The 13,059-nt window shown below is 46.2% G+C and overlaps 2 protein-coding genes across 2 annotated transcripts in view; both read left to right on the top strand.

The window, feature by feature from the left end:
- Window positions 1-13,059, top strand: part of LOC127659000 (cytoplasmic protein NCK2-like) — a 576,925-nt gene that overhangs the window by 290,993 nt on the left and 272,873 nt on the right. The window lies entirely within an intron of this gene.
- tmtops2b (teleost multiple tissue opsin 2b) overlaps window positions 11,251-13,059 on the top strand; it is a 32,635-nt gene continuing 30,826 nt past the window's right edge. The window contains exon 1 of the mRNA XM_052148605.1: window positions 11,251-11,651. Coding sequence (XP_052004565.1) covers window positions 11,282-11,651 — 370 coding nt within the window. The 5' untranslated portion in view covers window positions 11,251-11,281. The remainder of the gene's footprint in view (window positions 11,652-13,059) is intronic.

The raw sequence follows: 13,059 nt of genomic DNA, 5'->3' as shown, positions 1-13,059 counted from the left end.
TGTTATTGCAGAATGGGGGGGGATCAGCTGTCAGTAGACAGACCCAAAATTAAAGTTAAATATATTAATATATAAGTATGATATAAGTATTATATGAACATATATGTATTGTTTACTTTTAATATTTGTAGTGTTTTAAAGATTATTATACAAGTATTGCAAAATAACTGCATTAATCTTGTGGAGCACTTGCATTTCACGCATTTCACACATGACAATAAAAGACTGAGCACAAGCTGGTTCTGATTACAATAATGACAATTGTGCAAGTGCACAATATAATTTTTTACTCTGTGCTTGTGCATTGTGGGATTTAAATGTATTCATGTGACTAAAGTGTTTTGATTACTTTCACCAAAATTCAGATCCATTTAATGATTTGTTAAATTACTATTTCTGGTGATGCCAGAAGGTGGTGACAAATGAGTGTCTTACAGGGGCGGTGTGTTCATTAGGGCGATATGGGCGATGCACTGCCAAACGGGAAAAGGAAGGGATTTTTTTCTAACCAATTCTATCACGGCAACAGTCGTTATCAGTGTTCTAATCTAGACGTCTGATCTGCAAATCAGGCAAAAGTCGTGCATCATTTTTTTTTTCAAATATCAGAGCTTTCAATCTCTATAGGTTCCGGGAGGGCTTGCTCTTACGCGCTTTTGTCATACGTAACATAACCATGAACGTAACTAAGAAAAGAGCAGGTAGCAGCGTCAATCAATTCACGTACTACTGTCAAGATGGCTAGCGTTCAGTGCAACTCGATTGTCTCTTTAAAAGAAGTTCCTTTTAGTCAGCGAACAAATCAAGAAAAATTGTCAATGAAACAATAAGGACCTCCCAGACCAAATTTAATCCTTCAACAGGTTTCTACTAAAGGGAGAATGTCCTACACCCGAGGATTTTCCAAAGACCTGGCTAGCAGGCTGTGACGTAGCCAATGGAGTCTTCTGCTACCCCTGCCTACTCTTTCCCCCGAAGGCGGCACGGCAGACAGCACTGCTTGGACAGCGAATGGAGTAACAGTCATGCACCATCTTTCAGAAAAGATAAAGAAACATGAGCTGTCAAAGACCCACATGGATAGCTGTTTGAGATTATCTGCTTTGGGGAGAGTGAACATTGCCACTAAACTGGATGAGGGATACAGGCAAGCTGTCTGTCGCCACAACGATGAGGTTAGCAAGAACCGCCACATCCTCAACTGGCTAATCCAGTGTGTAAAGTTTTGCGGAGTGTTTGAGTTAGCTTTGCGAGGCAAAGATGAAACTGAGGGCTCCACCATCCCTGGTATTTTTCTTGGACTGGTCAACTTTGTGGCACAGATAGATGAGGTGTTTGATGAATGCTAAATGCTAAAGATTTCAAGGGCACATCAAAGACAATTCAAAACGAGCTACTGGAGTGTATGCTAGCGGTCATGAGGGAACATATTGTGGAGGAGGTGAAGTCGGCGAACTTCGTAGCCATCCAAGCTGACGAGACCACGGACATTTCTACACAGACACAGCTGGGGCTTGTGCTGAGGTACATCGATAGCAACCATAAAGTGCAGGAACGCTTTTTTGAGTTTCTTCCCATCTCGGAATCAACCTCAATCTCAATTGCCAGTGTGTTTTTGGAGAGACTGAATGGTCTTTTTGCCGACGAAGAGAAAGTTAAACTCATTGCGCAAGCTTATGATGGAGCCAGTGTGATGAGGGGAGAGAAGGCTGGTGTGCAGCAAAAGGTGCGTGAGCATGTCAAGAATGCCCATTATGTGCATTGCTATGCGCATCAGCTGAATTTGATCATGCAGCAAGCTACTTCTCGCATCAAAAAAGTTTATATTTTCTTTTCCGATCTGAGTGGGATTGCAACTTTTTTTTCCGGGTCACCCAAACGGACCAGCATTCTTGACCAGACTGTTGCACGAAGACTGCCCAGAACTTCATCCACACGGTGGAACTTCAACAGCAGAGTTGTGAACACTGTCTACAAGAATGAAGACGACCTCATACAATGTTTTGAAGCCATCAGGATGGGTTCATTGGGTTCATTTGACCATCCCACCATGAGAGAGGCATCTGGCTACGTGAGGATGATGAAAATTTCATTTTTTTTCGCAAAATCATGCCCCACGTCGATACACTGTACCAGAAGCTCCAGAAGAAGGACATCGATGCTGTCTTCATCAAACGTGCCCTCGACAGCTTCACAGTGTGCAGACCATAAGGTAAGATTAAACAATATCATTCGATCGTTCTCAAGAGCTTTGTCATTTGAAAATGTATGCATGTAAGGAGACTGCATTTGTGTTAGAAATTACATTATTCTCATTATATATGGCCAGTGGTGTAATCTAGCTTACTTTAAATACTGTATACTGTGCTGAACATCCAGGCTAGGTGAGACACAAAGGCTAACTTAAACACTAAAGACTTTATGCATCCCTACCCATTTTAAGTGGAACTAAAATCTTTGTACTATACGTGGATAAATTGCATATACCTGTGCATCATATAGACTACAGTACTGTACATAGCCTAACAAACACATTGGTCTGTTTGCCTTCAGGGACTCCTCTCAATAGCAGCTGGAAGTAGCAACAGGAGCCAAAAGACTCAGAACGGCTTTGAGAGAAGAGAAGCAGAGGCTGTCTGAAGAGGTCTGCGACACCATCCTGGATCACACCAAAGCAAGGTTCTCTTTCACTGGCCACCTTGTGAGTGCTACCTTACTGCAAGCAGATATGTTTGAAAGGTACTGCCATTCATTTCTTGATGAGGCTCTGAATGTCACTGTGAACGCATACCCCATGCTGAACAAGGCAAAGCTCAAGACAGAACTCTCTCTGATCTATGAAAATCCTGAATTCAAGGACTGCTGTGGTGCACTGGCACTGTACCAGGTTCTCATGAGTTACACCTCCAGGAGACATTCTCGGAGACTGTGACTCTGTTGAACATCCTCATAACTACTCCCATGACAGCAGCTGAAGCTGAGAGATGTTTCTCAACTTTGACACAAGTTAAGACATTCCTGCGAAATTCAATGGGCCAGGAATGTCTAAATGCACTGGCCATGCTTTCCATGGAGAGGGAACTAGTCCTCAACATGCCTGATTTCAATGAGAATGTAATTGACCGCTTTGCTGCATTGAAAGAGAGAAGAGCACAGTTTCAGTACAAGTAATCTAGCCTCTCTCTCTCTCTCTCTCTCTCTCTCTCTCTCTCTCCTGTGTCTCTTTTCACACACACACACACACACACACACACACACACACACACACACACACACACACACACACACACATGTTGTGTTTCCATGTTTTATGGGGACTTTCCATAGACATAATGGTTTTTATACTGTACAAACTTTATATTCTATCCCCTAAACCTAACCCTACCCCTAAACCTAACCCTCACAGAAAACTTTCTGCATTTTTAAATTTTCAAAAAACATAATTTAGTATGATTTATAAGCTGTTTTCCTCATGGGGACCGACAAAATGTCCCCACAAGGTCAAAAATTTCGGGTTTTACTATCCTTATGGGGACATTTGGTCCCCACAAAGTGATAAATACACGCTCACACACACACACACACACACACACACACACACACACCAAATCAGTTCACAGTTGATGTTGTTTTAAATAGTTATTTTTCATTCATTCAAAAAAAAAGTTTAAAAAAAAATCTTTTCATGTTCATTTTTACAAATCTATACAATTGGCCAGAATATGGTTGTTCATATTTACAAAGCCATACAAATAGCTGTTTACACCTTTCTAGAAAATATTTTCAAATGCTGTTTTCAGGCAAAATGTCTATCACTGTTCATGTTCATTTTCACAAATCTATACAAGAGGGCAGAATATGGAAGTCTATACAAATTGCTTATTACCAATAACTTGCATCAATTTTTTCGGTAGCCTCTATCAAAAGCTCCTGCTCGCTTGTTGTGAATTATGCTCTGGTGCACATATTTCCAATTCAACCATGAGGCCTTTTTAATAATTGATGTGTATTTCAGAATTCTTTAGTTAAACTTGGCAGCACCTCATCATTCTGGTTTGGTCTTCAATGTGTAAAGCCAAGATGCACAGACCACACTAGGTCAAGCCTCACTTGGTCATTCACTTATTTGGGACAACGTTACTTTGCTTTTGTTAAGTAGCACATTGGTTATATCCTACATTCCAGAAAATGTAGTTCTAAAGATCCACTTCTCTCAACAATTTGTCTACTTGTATTTTCAGCTGTGTGGCAGCGGGGGCGTGGTCAAGCGCCCGTCCGGGAGAGGAAAGCGGTAAGGGCACTTACACCTGAGCTAAATTATGCCTAACACCTGTCTCTAATTCCAGTGAGCAAGAGGAGAGCGGCATAAAAGCAGACTCCGAGCCTCCAGTCGAGAGAGAGAGCCCAAAAAGCAACTCAGTGTGCTGTATGTTTGAGTCTGTTACAAAGTGCTATTTGTAAAACGAGAATTAAAAAGCCTACCTTCAGTTATTGAACCCCATTTCCTGTGTCCTCCTTGACCATCCTTCGCGTAACGTTGCTACACTGGTGCCGAAACCCGGGAAAATTACTTTCCAAGCATGGAGCAAAGTCGCCCCATAGAGTCCTCCCAGCTGACAGAAGTCCTCCAGTCCCTCGCGACACTGCATCAAGCACACCAGCAATCCCTGCTTCAGCTCCGGCAGGACCAAGATCGCCGGTTTTTCGAGATCATGCGGGCTCAGGCAGAGGACCGGCTCGCCATCCGGAGCCTCCTCAGCCAGGAGACGGAGCCGGCCACAGCCGCGAACCCGGACACCCGCGCTACGCTACCCCCACCCACGTTACAGAAGATGGGGGCAGCAGATGATCCTGAGGCCTTCCTCGACTTGTTTGAGCGGATGGCAGAAATCTGGGGCTGGCCGCCCGAACAGTGGGCAGCCCGCCTAATTCCTCTCCTGTCCGGGGAAGCTCAACTCGCGGCACAACAACCGCCGGCGACAAATCTCCTGGCTTACCCTGACCTGAAGAGGGCCATTCTGCAATGGGTCGGTCGGAGCCCGGAAGAGAATCGCCAGCTCTTCCGGGGCATGAAGTTAGAGAAGTCCGATCGCCCGTTCGCGTTTGCTCAACGGCTCCGGGACGCCTGTCAGCGGTGGCTGCTCGAGGGGGACCGCGACATCGAGGGAGTCATCGATCAGGTGGTGCTGGAACAATTTGCGCAACGGCTGCCCAGGAGAACGGCGGAGTGGGTCCAGTGCCACCGCCCGGCGTCGCTGGAGGAAGCTGTTCGGCTGGCGGAGGACCATTTGGCGGCGATCCTGAGGGCGGACGAGCCTTCTTCTCTCTCTCTCGCCCCTTCCCTTGTGTCGCCACCCCCCTCCTCCCCCTCCCGTGTTTTCTCATTCTGTTTTCTCCCCAGGGCCCGTTCCTGCCCCGCGCAGGCATGGAGGGTATGTGCGACCTGCTTCCCGGCCTTGGGAGAATGCTCCTTCCCCTTCCCCGTCCCTCAGCCACTCTCCTCCTCTGGTGGGGTTGCCCGCCAGCACAAGTGCGGGCATAACGCCTGGGCCGGTCTGTTGGAGGTGCAGGGACCCGGACCACTTCCGGGATCGGTGTCCGCTGATGGAGGTGGGGACGGTGGTGCAGGTCTCCGACGTCCCGCAGGCTGCCCCCTATCGGGCTGGAGCATACCGGATTCTGGTAAGGATCAGGGGGGGTATTTACCAAGCTTTGCTGGATACCGGCTGCAATCAGACCACCATCCACCAACACTTGGTTCAACCCGGGGCTTTGGGTTTAGCTAAACTGGTGAGGGTGAGGTGTGTGCATGGGGATGTTCACAAGTATCCCATGGTGACTTTGGCGATTAAATTCAGGGGAAGAAACCATAGTGTGGAGGCAGCGGTTAGTTCCCGCCCCACCGCTAATCTTGGGTACGGATTGGCCGAATTTTAAAGATATTTTAGAGGGTATTTGTGCGGATGGGTCCTGCATAAAGAGGTGTGCGGTGTGCGATGCTTTGGCAGGGGAGGCGGAGCCGGGGTCGTCCTCGGCTGCTCGGAATGACGAGGGAAGGGGCGGGTGGCCACCCCTCCTCTCAGGGAATTCCCTGAGGGGGACTTCCCTCTAGAGCAGTCGCGGGACGAAACCCTTAAACATACTCTTGACCAAGTGAGAGTAATTGATGGTCAACAGCTCCGGCCGGGCATCGCCATTGCATACCCATATTTTGCCATGATTAGAGATTGGTTATATAGAGTGACGCAGGACGCTCAAACAAAGGAGGAAGTGACACAATTATTGATCCCACGGAGCCGCCGGGAAATGGTTTTCCAGGCGGCTCACTATAATCCTATGGCCGGTCACCTAGGGGAACGGAAAACACTTCTCCGTCTAATAGCCCGTTTCTATTGGCGGTGACATCCGCAGGTGGTGTGCGGCGTGCCGTGTATGTCAGCTGGTAAACCCACCGGCCACCCCAAAAGCGCTATTGCGCCCTCTACCATTAATCGAGGTCCCCTTCGAAAGAATTGGGATGGACCTCGTCGGGCCATTAGAACGGTCAGCACGCGGACATCGCTTCGTGTTAGTCCTAGTGGATTACGCGACGCGATATCCGGAAGCAGTGCCTCTGAGCAACATCTCCGCACGTAGTGTTGCAGGGGCACTCTTCAAGATAATCTCCGGTGGGGATTCGAAAGAAATCCTCACCGATCAAGGCATGACTTTTATGTCACGAACACTTCGCGAACTTTACGAGCTCTTGGGCATTAAATCGATTCGCACTAGCGTTTACCATCCGCAGACTGATGGCCTAGTGGAACGGTTTAATAAAACGCTCAAGAACATGATTCAGTAAATTGCATACCGATGACGCTAGAAATTGGGATAAGTGGCTAGACCCCCTGTTGTTTGCTGTACGAGAGGTCCCACAAGCCTCCACAGGGTTCTCCCCGTTTGAGCTGCTGTACGGGCGACGCCCACGCGGTGTCCTTGATGTCATCCGCAAAGCTTGGGAGGAGGGACCTTCTAATAGCAAAAATGAAATTCAGTTTGTTCTCGATCTTAGAGCAAAACTCCACACACTGGGGCGACTAACACAGGAGAATTTGCTCCAAGCTCAAGAACGCCAACGCCGCCGGTATGACAGGGGTGCTCGGCTATGGGAATTTGCACCGGAGATAAGGTACTCGTATTACTCCCAACATCGAGCTCTAAATTACTCGCCAAGTGGCAAGGACCCTTTGAGGTCACACGACGAGTAGGGGATCTCGATTATGAAGATAAACGTACCGATAGAGGGGGCACACGTCAAATTTATCACCTCAACCTCCTGAAATTGTGGAGGGAGGAGGCGGCCTCTGTGACGTTGGCCACGGTAGTTCCGGAGAGGGCGGAGCTCGGACCGGAGGTAAACAAAAAATGCAATCTTAACACTCCGGTTACTTCTGGAGACCACCTCTCACCGCGTCAACTCACAGAGGTTTCCGAATTACAAAAGGAATTTGCGGATGTGTTTTCCCCTCTACCGGGCCGTACAAACATCATACAGCACCACATCGAGACCGAGCCGGGCGCGGTGGTGTGTTGCCGCCCCTATCGCTTACCCGAACATAAAAAGAAAATACTATGGGAGGAATTAGATGCGATGCTTGATATGGGCATAATAGAGGAATCCCACAGTGATTGGTCCAGCCCGGTTGTTCTTGTTCCCAAGAGCGATGGGTCTGTTCGATTCTGTGTGGATTACAGAAAAGTCAACGCGGTGTCTAAATTTGACGCGTACCCAATGCCCCGTGTTGATGAACTGCTCGATCGGTTAGGTACTGCTCGATTTTATTCGACCTTGGATTTAACAAAGGGTTATTGGCAGATCCCCTTGACACCAATGTCCCGTGAGAAAACAGCCTTCACTACGCCGTTTGGATTACACCAATTTGTGACGCTTCCTTTCGGTTTGTTTGGAGCACCAGCCACGTTTCAACGACTCATGGATCAGATCCTCAGACCTCACACCGCGTACGCCGCTGCCTATTTAGATGATATTATCATTTATAGCAATGATTGGCAGCGGCACATGCAACATCTGAGGGCCGTCCTGAGATCGCTGCGGCGGGCGGGGCTCACGGCAAACTCTAAGAAGTGCGCGATTGGGCGTGTGGAGGTACGGTATCTGGGGTTCCACTTGGGTCATGACCAGGTGCGTCCCCAAATTGACAAAACCGCGGCGATTGCAACTTGCCCTAGACCCAAGACCAAAAAGGGGGTGAGGCAATTCCTGGGGCTGGCTGGCTATTATAGGAGGTTTGTGCCTAATTATTCGGACGTCACCAGCCCGCTGACTGACCTCACTAAAAAGGGGGCTCCAGATCCGGTCCAATGGTCGGAGCAGTGCCAACAGGCGTTTATGCAGATTAAAGCCGCACTTTGTGGGGGGCCGCTTCTTCTTGCACCTGACTTCTCTCTCCCTTTTGTATTGCAGACGGACGCTTCAGACAGAGGGCTGGGGCCGTACTCTCGCAGGTGGTGGAGGTGGAGGAGCGCCCGGTGCTGTACATTAGCCGTAAGCTCTCCTTAAGGGAGACTAAGTACAGCACCGTGGAAAAGGAGTGTTTGGCCATCAAGTGGGCGGTCCTCACCCTCCGTTACTACCTGCTGGGGCGGGCCTTCACCCTCTGCTCGGATCACGCCCCACTGCAGTGGCTCCATCGCATGAAAGATACTAACGCCCGGATCACCCGTTGGTATCTGGCCCTCCAACCCTTTAAATTCAAGGTGGTCCACAGACCGGGGGTGCAGATGGCTATCGCCGACTTTCTCTCCAGAAATGGGGGGGAGTGGTAGACAGGCCGGATGGCGCCCCGGCCTTAGTCGGGCGGTGGGGGTATGTGGCAGCGGGGGCGTGGTCAAGCGCCCGTCCGGGAGAGGAAAGCGGTAAGGGCGCTTACACCTGAGCTAAATTATGCCTAACACCTGTCTCTAATTCCAGTGAGCACGAGGAGAGCGGCATAAAAGCAGACTCCGAGCCTCCAGTCGAGAGAGAGAGCCCAAAAAGCAACTCAGTGTGCTGTATGTTTGAGTCTGTTACAAAGTGCTATTTGTAAAACGAGAATTAAAAAGCCTACCTTCAGTTATTTAACCCCGTTTCCTGTGTCCTCCTTGACCATCCTTCGTGTAACGTTGCTACAAGCTGATATTTCATTTGTTTATGGAAATGCAGATTGTTTATGCAGTGTTGAGGAATGTGAAAGAACACCCTTGATTATTTGTACTGTGATAACTTATTTTGCTTTTGTAAGCCAATACTTTTGAGAACAGTCAATAAATGCTTCTGGTATTGACTTATATGCTCGTTTCAGGTGTTCAGAATCAGTTCTTTCTTTTGGGTGTCAATAAATCCATTGTCACTTATAACAGCTATATAACACACTACATGAAAGGTAATATTTGAAAAACCATAATAGGTGCTCTTTAAAATGTGTATGTCTACTGCCCTACAAAGAGACTTTAATAGAGGTTTTAAGCATTGTAAGAACCAAGCAAACCTATCATCTCCCTACTTTTTTTTTTTTTTGTTTTTTTAAATAATCGGCATCGGGGCCCTGCGATGGACTGGCGACCTGTCCAGGGTGTCCCCCGCCTTTCGCCCAATGTTAGCTGGGATAGGCTCCAGCCCCCCGCGACCCTGTACACAGGATAAGCGGTTGACGATGGATGGATGGATGGAATCGGCATCGGGCGATACATTTTCCTGTTTGGCTGATTTGTTTCGTGAGCAATTTGAAAATCACCTGCTTGCATGTGAAGCAGCCTATCTGCCACCCTACTGTCTGGATATTGGCATCGGCTATTAAAAATCCAATATCAGTCGATCACTAATAAATCCCACTTACAATGTTTGATTTAAAGAAGGATAGTTTTTTTCTGCAGTGCATTTCACGTGATGCTGCCAATCAAAAACGATATGCCAATAAATAACTCTCGCTTGTGTGTTCCTCTTCTAACATCAATTCCAATAAAAAACATGGATTAATGAGCAGTGCTGAATGCAACTTTGTAGAAATTAACAAATCTAGTTGATTAGACTGTCTGACTGACGGCCTATTACGTAAGGGTTGCTTGGCTCATGAAACTCACCTGTCATTGGCTGGATGGTCGCTCAATCAGCCCAAAGTAACATGATGCAAAGAATAATGTATACAAATCCACCACTTGGACTCGGTATGGGTTTAACTTGGAGAAGTGCGGGGGACAAAAATCACCTTTTTAAATAGTGTGGGGGACGTGTCTCCCACATCTACCAAGGCTGCTACGCCCTTGGATGCACAGCAACATAATATATAAAAACACATAGAAGATCTGCAGGTATGTCACATATGCACAACAAAAATAGTAGAACATAACAGTGAGCTTTATTGTATTTACAGACTAGATACAATCAAATTAGACTAGATATAGTATATCTGACATGTACACACCTACAACAATCAACCAATCAATCAATCAATCATTCAGACACTGACAGCTACACTTGTAGAGAAATTATAATGTGTGTGTGTGTGTGGAAATTGCTTACACTATGATGATCTCCCATTACTAACCAGCCTTCAGTTAAATGTGTATTGTTCTAAGCTGATCCGTGCTCTCAGCATTTGTTCTCAGCAATCTACTGATTTACTAATATAAACATGAAAGAATAATGACTGATAATGTTTTTCTTTCAGTCAGTGGTGAAGGCACGCGTATCTGAGATGTGAAATGATGTCGGTAAAGGAAAGGGGTAAATTCTAATTAATTGAATGAATAAATGAGGAGGTCGTCCTCAGGGGCAGGCTGTCGATGATTTCCTATCGTTCGCTCTCTCTCTCTCGTGACGTCACGTTTGCTTTAGCCTATATTACGCCTGTTGCGCGTGATGCGTTTGCCCAGCACAGCTCGCGCTTACGGCGGGAATACCGAGGGAACAATGAGGTGACACGTTCGTTCGCACTGCTTTGACATTTTTTCTAATCTAAAATGGAACAACCAAGTAGGCTAGCTCATGAACAGACTCTATAGGGTATCCAATAATGCCACATGTCCTTCTAATAGTTCTGACAAGGTTTTGACATTTGTTCCACTATGTTGAATTTCACTAATTGCTCTCAAATTTGAACATTTTTCCAGCTGTCAGTGACCGTCAGTATTTAATCATAATGATGATGATGCGCAGAGTTGCGCGGAGCTGTTCACTTACAGAGAAAAACGACTCAAGAAATCTAGCACTGACATAAAAGTTACACTCTAAATACGTCCCAGGATGTTTTTCGAACAGGCTAATTTAAACTACAGCTTTAACATGAGCGAGGAAGACCGGTTATCTCTTCTGGATGAGGACTGGAGCGACCCACCGCTGGAAACGCTCTCTCGGGCGGGCTTCATCGCCCTGTCCGTGGTCCTGGGATTCATCATGACTTTCGGCTTTCTCAATAACTTTATCGTCTTAGTCCTCTTCTGTAGGTTTAAGACGCTTCGGACCCCGGTTAACATGCTTCTTCTGAACATCAGCATCAGTGACATGCTGGTGTGTATGTTCGGGACGACCCTGAGCTTCGCGTCCAGTGTGCGGGGACGGTGGCTGCTCGGACGGCACGGATGTATGTGGTACGGCTTCATCAACTCCTGCTTCGGTACGTGATGTTATTTCAGGAGGCAGATACCATTTTTTACCATATCTATTTCAAACTTTGTGTTTAAAATTCCAAAAGTGCCCCAATTGTAATTTACTATATATTTTTTTTTAGAAATATATGAGGACCGACCTCTCTTTTGCAAATCAGTTGTTTAATATTAATATAACCCAACAATATGTAGGCTATTGTTGTGTAGTTGTCATTATAATATAGTACAGTATTATTATTATTACTTTGATTTGTTGTACACAATAGTAATTTCTGTCTTATTTACTTTAATCTGGAGTTTATATTCTGACCCTGCAGTGTATATTGTTCGTCATGTTGTAAAAGGCTGTATTTTATGTATTTTATGTAAGCATTGTAGGCAACATTCGTTACAGTATTGTAACAGAAAACATACAAGGCACAACGGCCCCTCAGAACAATAGAGCAGCAAGGGGAAACATTTGACATTTATCAAGTGCTGAAACTTTTCATGTTGCAGAATAATCTGGAATCATGTTAAACATTGCCACAGTCACCTCTTTGTAGCCTGAACTTGTTCAGAACGTTAAAACTTTGTGACACCTGCGCTAAAAACAATCTGCAGCGCAACGACTGAAACAGAATGCAGATGTCTCAACATGTATTTTTAAGACCTGAAGTTCTTTTTAACTTGACACAGTGTCTAAAAATGTGCTGGTCCTGTTTAGACACTGAAGAAACAGCGAGACGTGGTGCAGCAGTCAAGGACGTTCGTCCAGCACATTTACATAAAAAAACAGAGCAGACGCATGCAATAACACTTTCGGTATGAACGGCCCCTATCTCATCTGTTCGCTCGGATCCGTGAGAGCGCGTGGCCTGCATACTTTTTCCTAAATTACAAACCCGAACCCGGCTGCTTCGTGAACCGCTTTGAGACCAGACAGCGTGTGTACTCAGAACCGCTACTAACCGTTTAGTATTCCCTTTGGAAACCATTGTCGACACACGCGCGCACGCACGCACAGAGCGTAAACCAGTGGTTCTCAACCCTTTTGGTTCCAAGGCCCCCTGTCCAAAACAATATTTGAAAGCCCCCTCACCAGAAACTAGATGTGTCCGATTAAAATAATTTATCATGGATAATTTTTTTATTCGAGAAGTTTCAGAAAGAGTCCGTTTATAATTTGTAGCCATATATATTAAATTAAATATTTTTTTAGCATTTTAATCAAGTTTAATTATTTTAATATTTCTTAATAAATAATAAAAATTAAGTTAACTTGAGGCCCCCTTTGAAGTGTGCTGAGGCCCACTAGTGGTTCCCGGCCCCCTGGTTGAGAACCACTGCCCTAAACCCTCACAGGAACCGGAGCACATCAGCAGATTTAAAGCTAAACAAGATTTGGCAGATTTACTTTTTACTGGTGAGGACCAC

Source organism: Xyrauchen texanus, chromosome 18 (assembly GCF_025860055.1).
Source record: "Xyrauchen texanus isolate HMW12.3.18 chromosome 18, RBS_HiC_50CHRs, whole genome shotgun sequence".
NCBI lineage: Eukaryota > Metazoa > Chordata > Actinopteri > Cypriniformes > Catostomidae > Xyrauchen > Xyrauchen texanus.
This window is presented reverse-complemented; position numbering and strand designations above follow the sequence as displayed.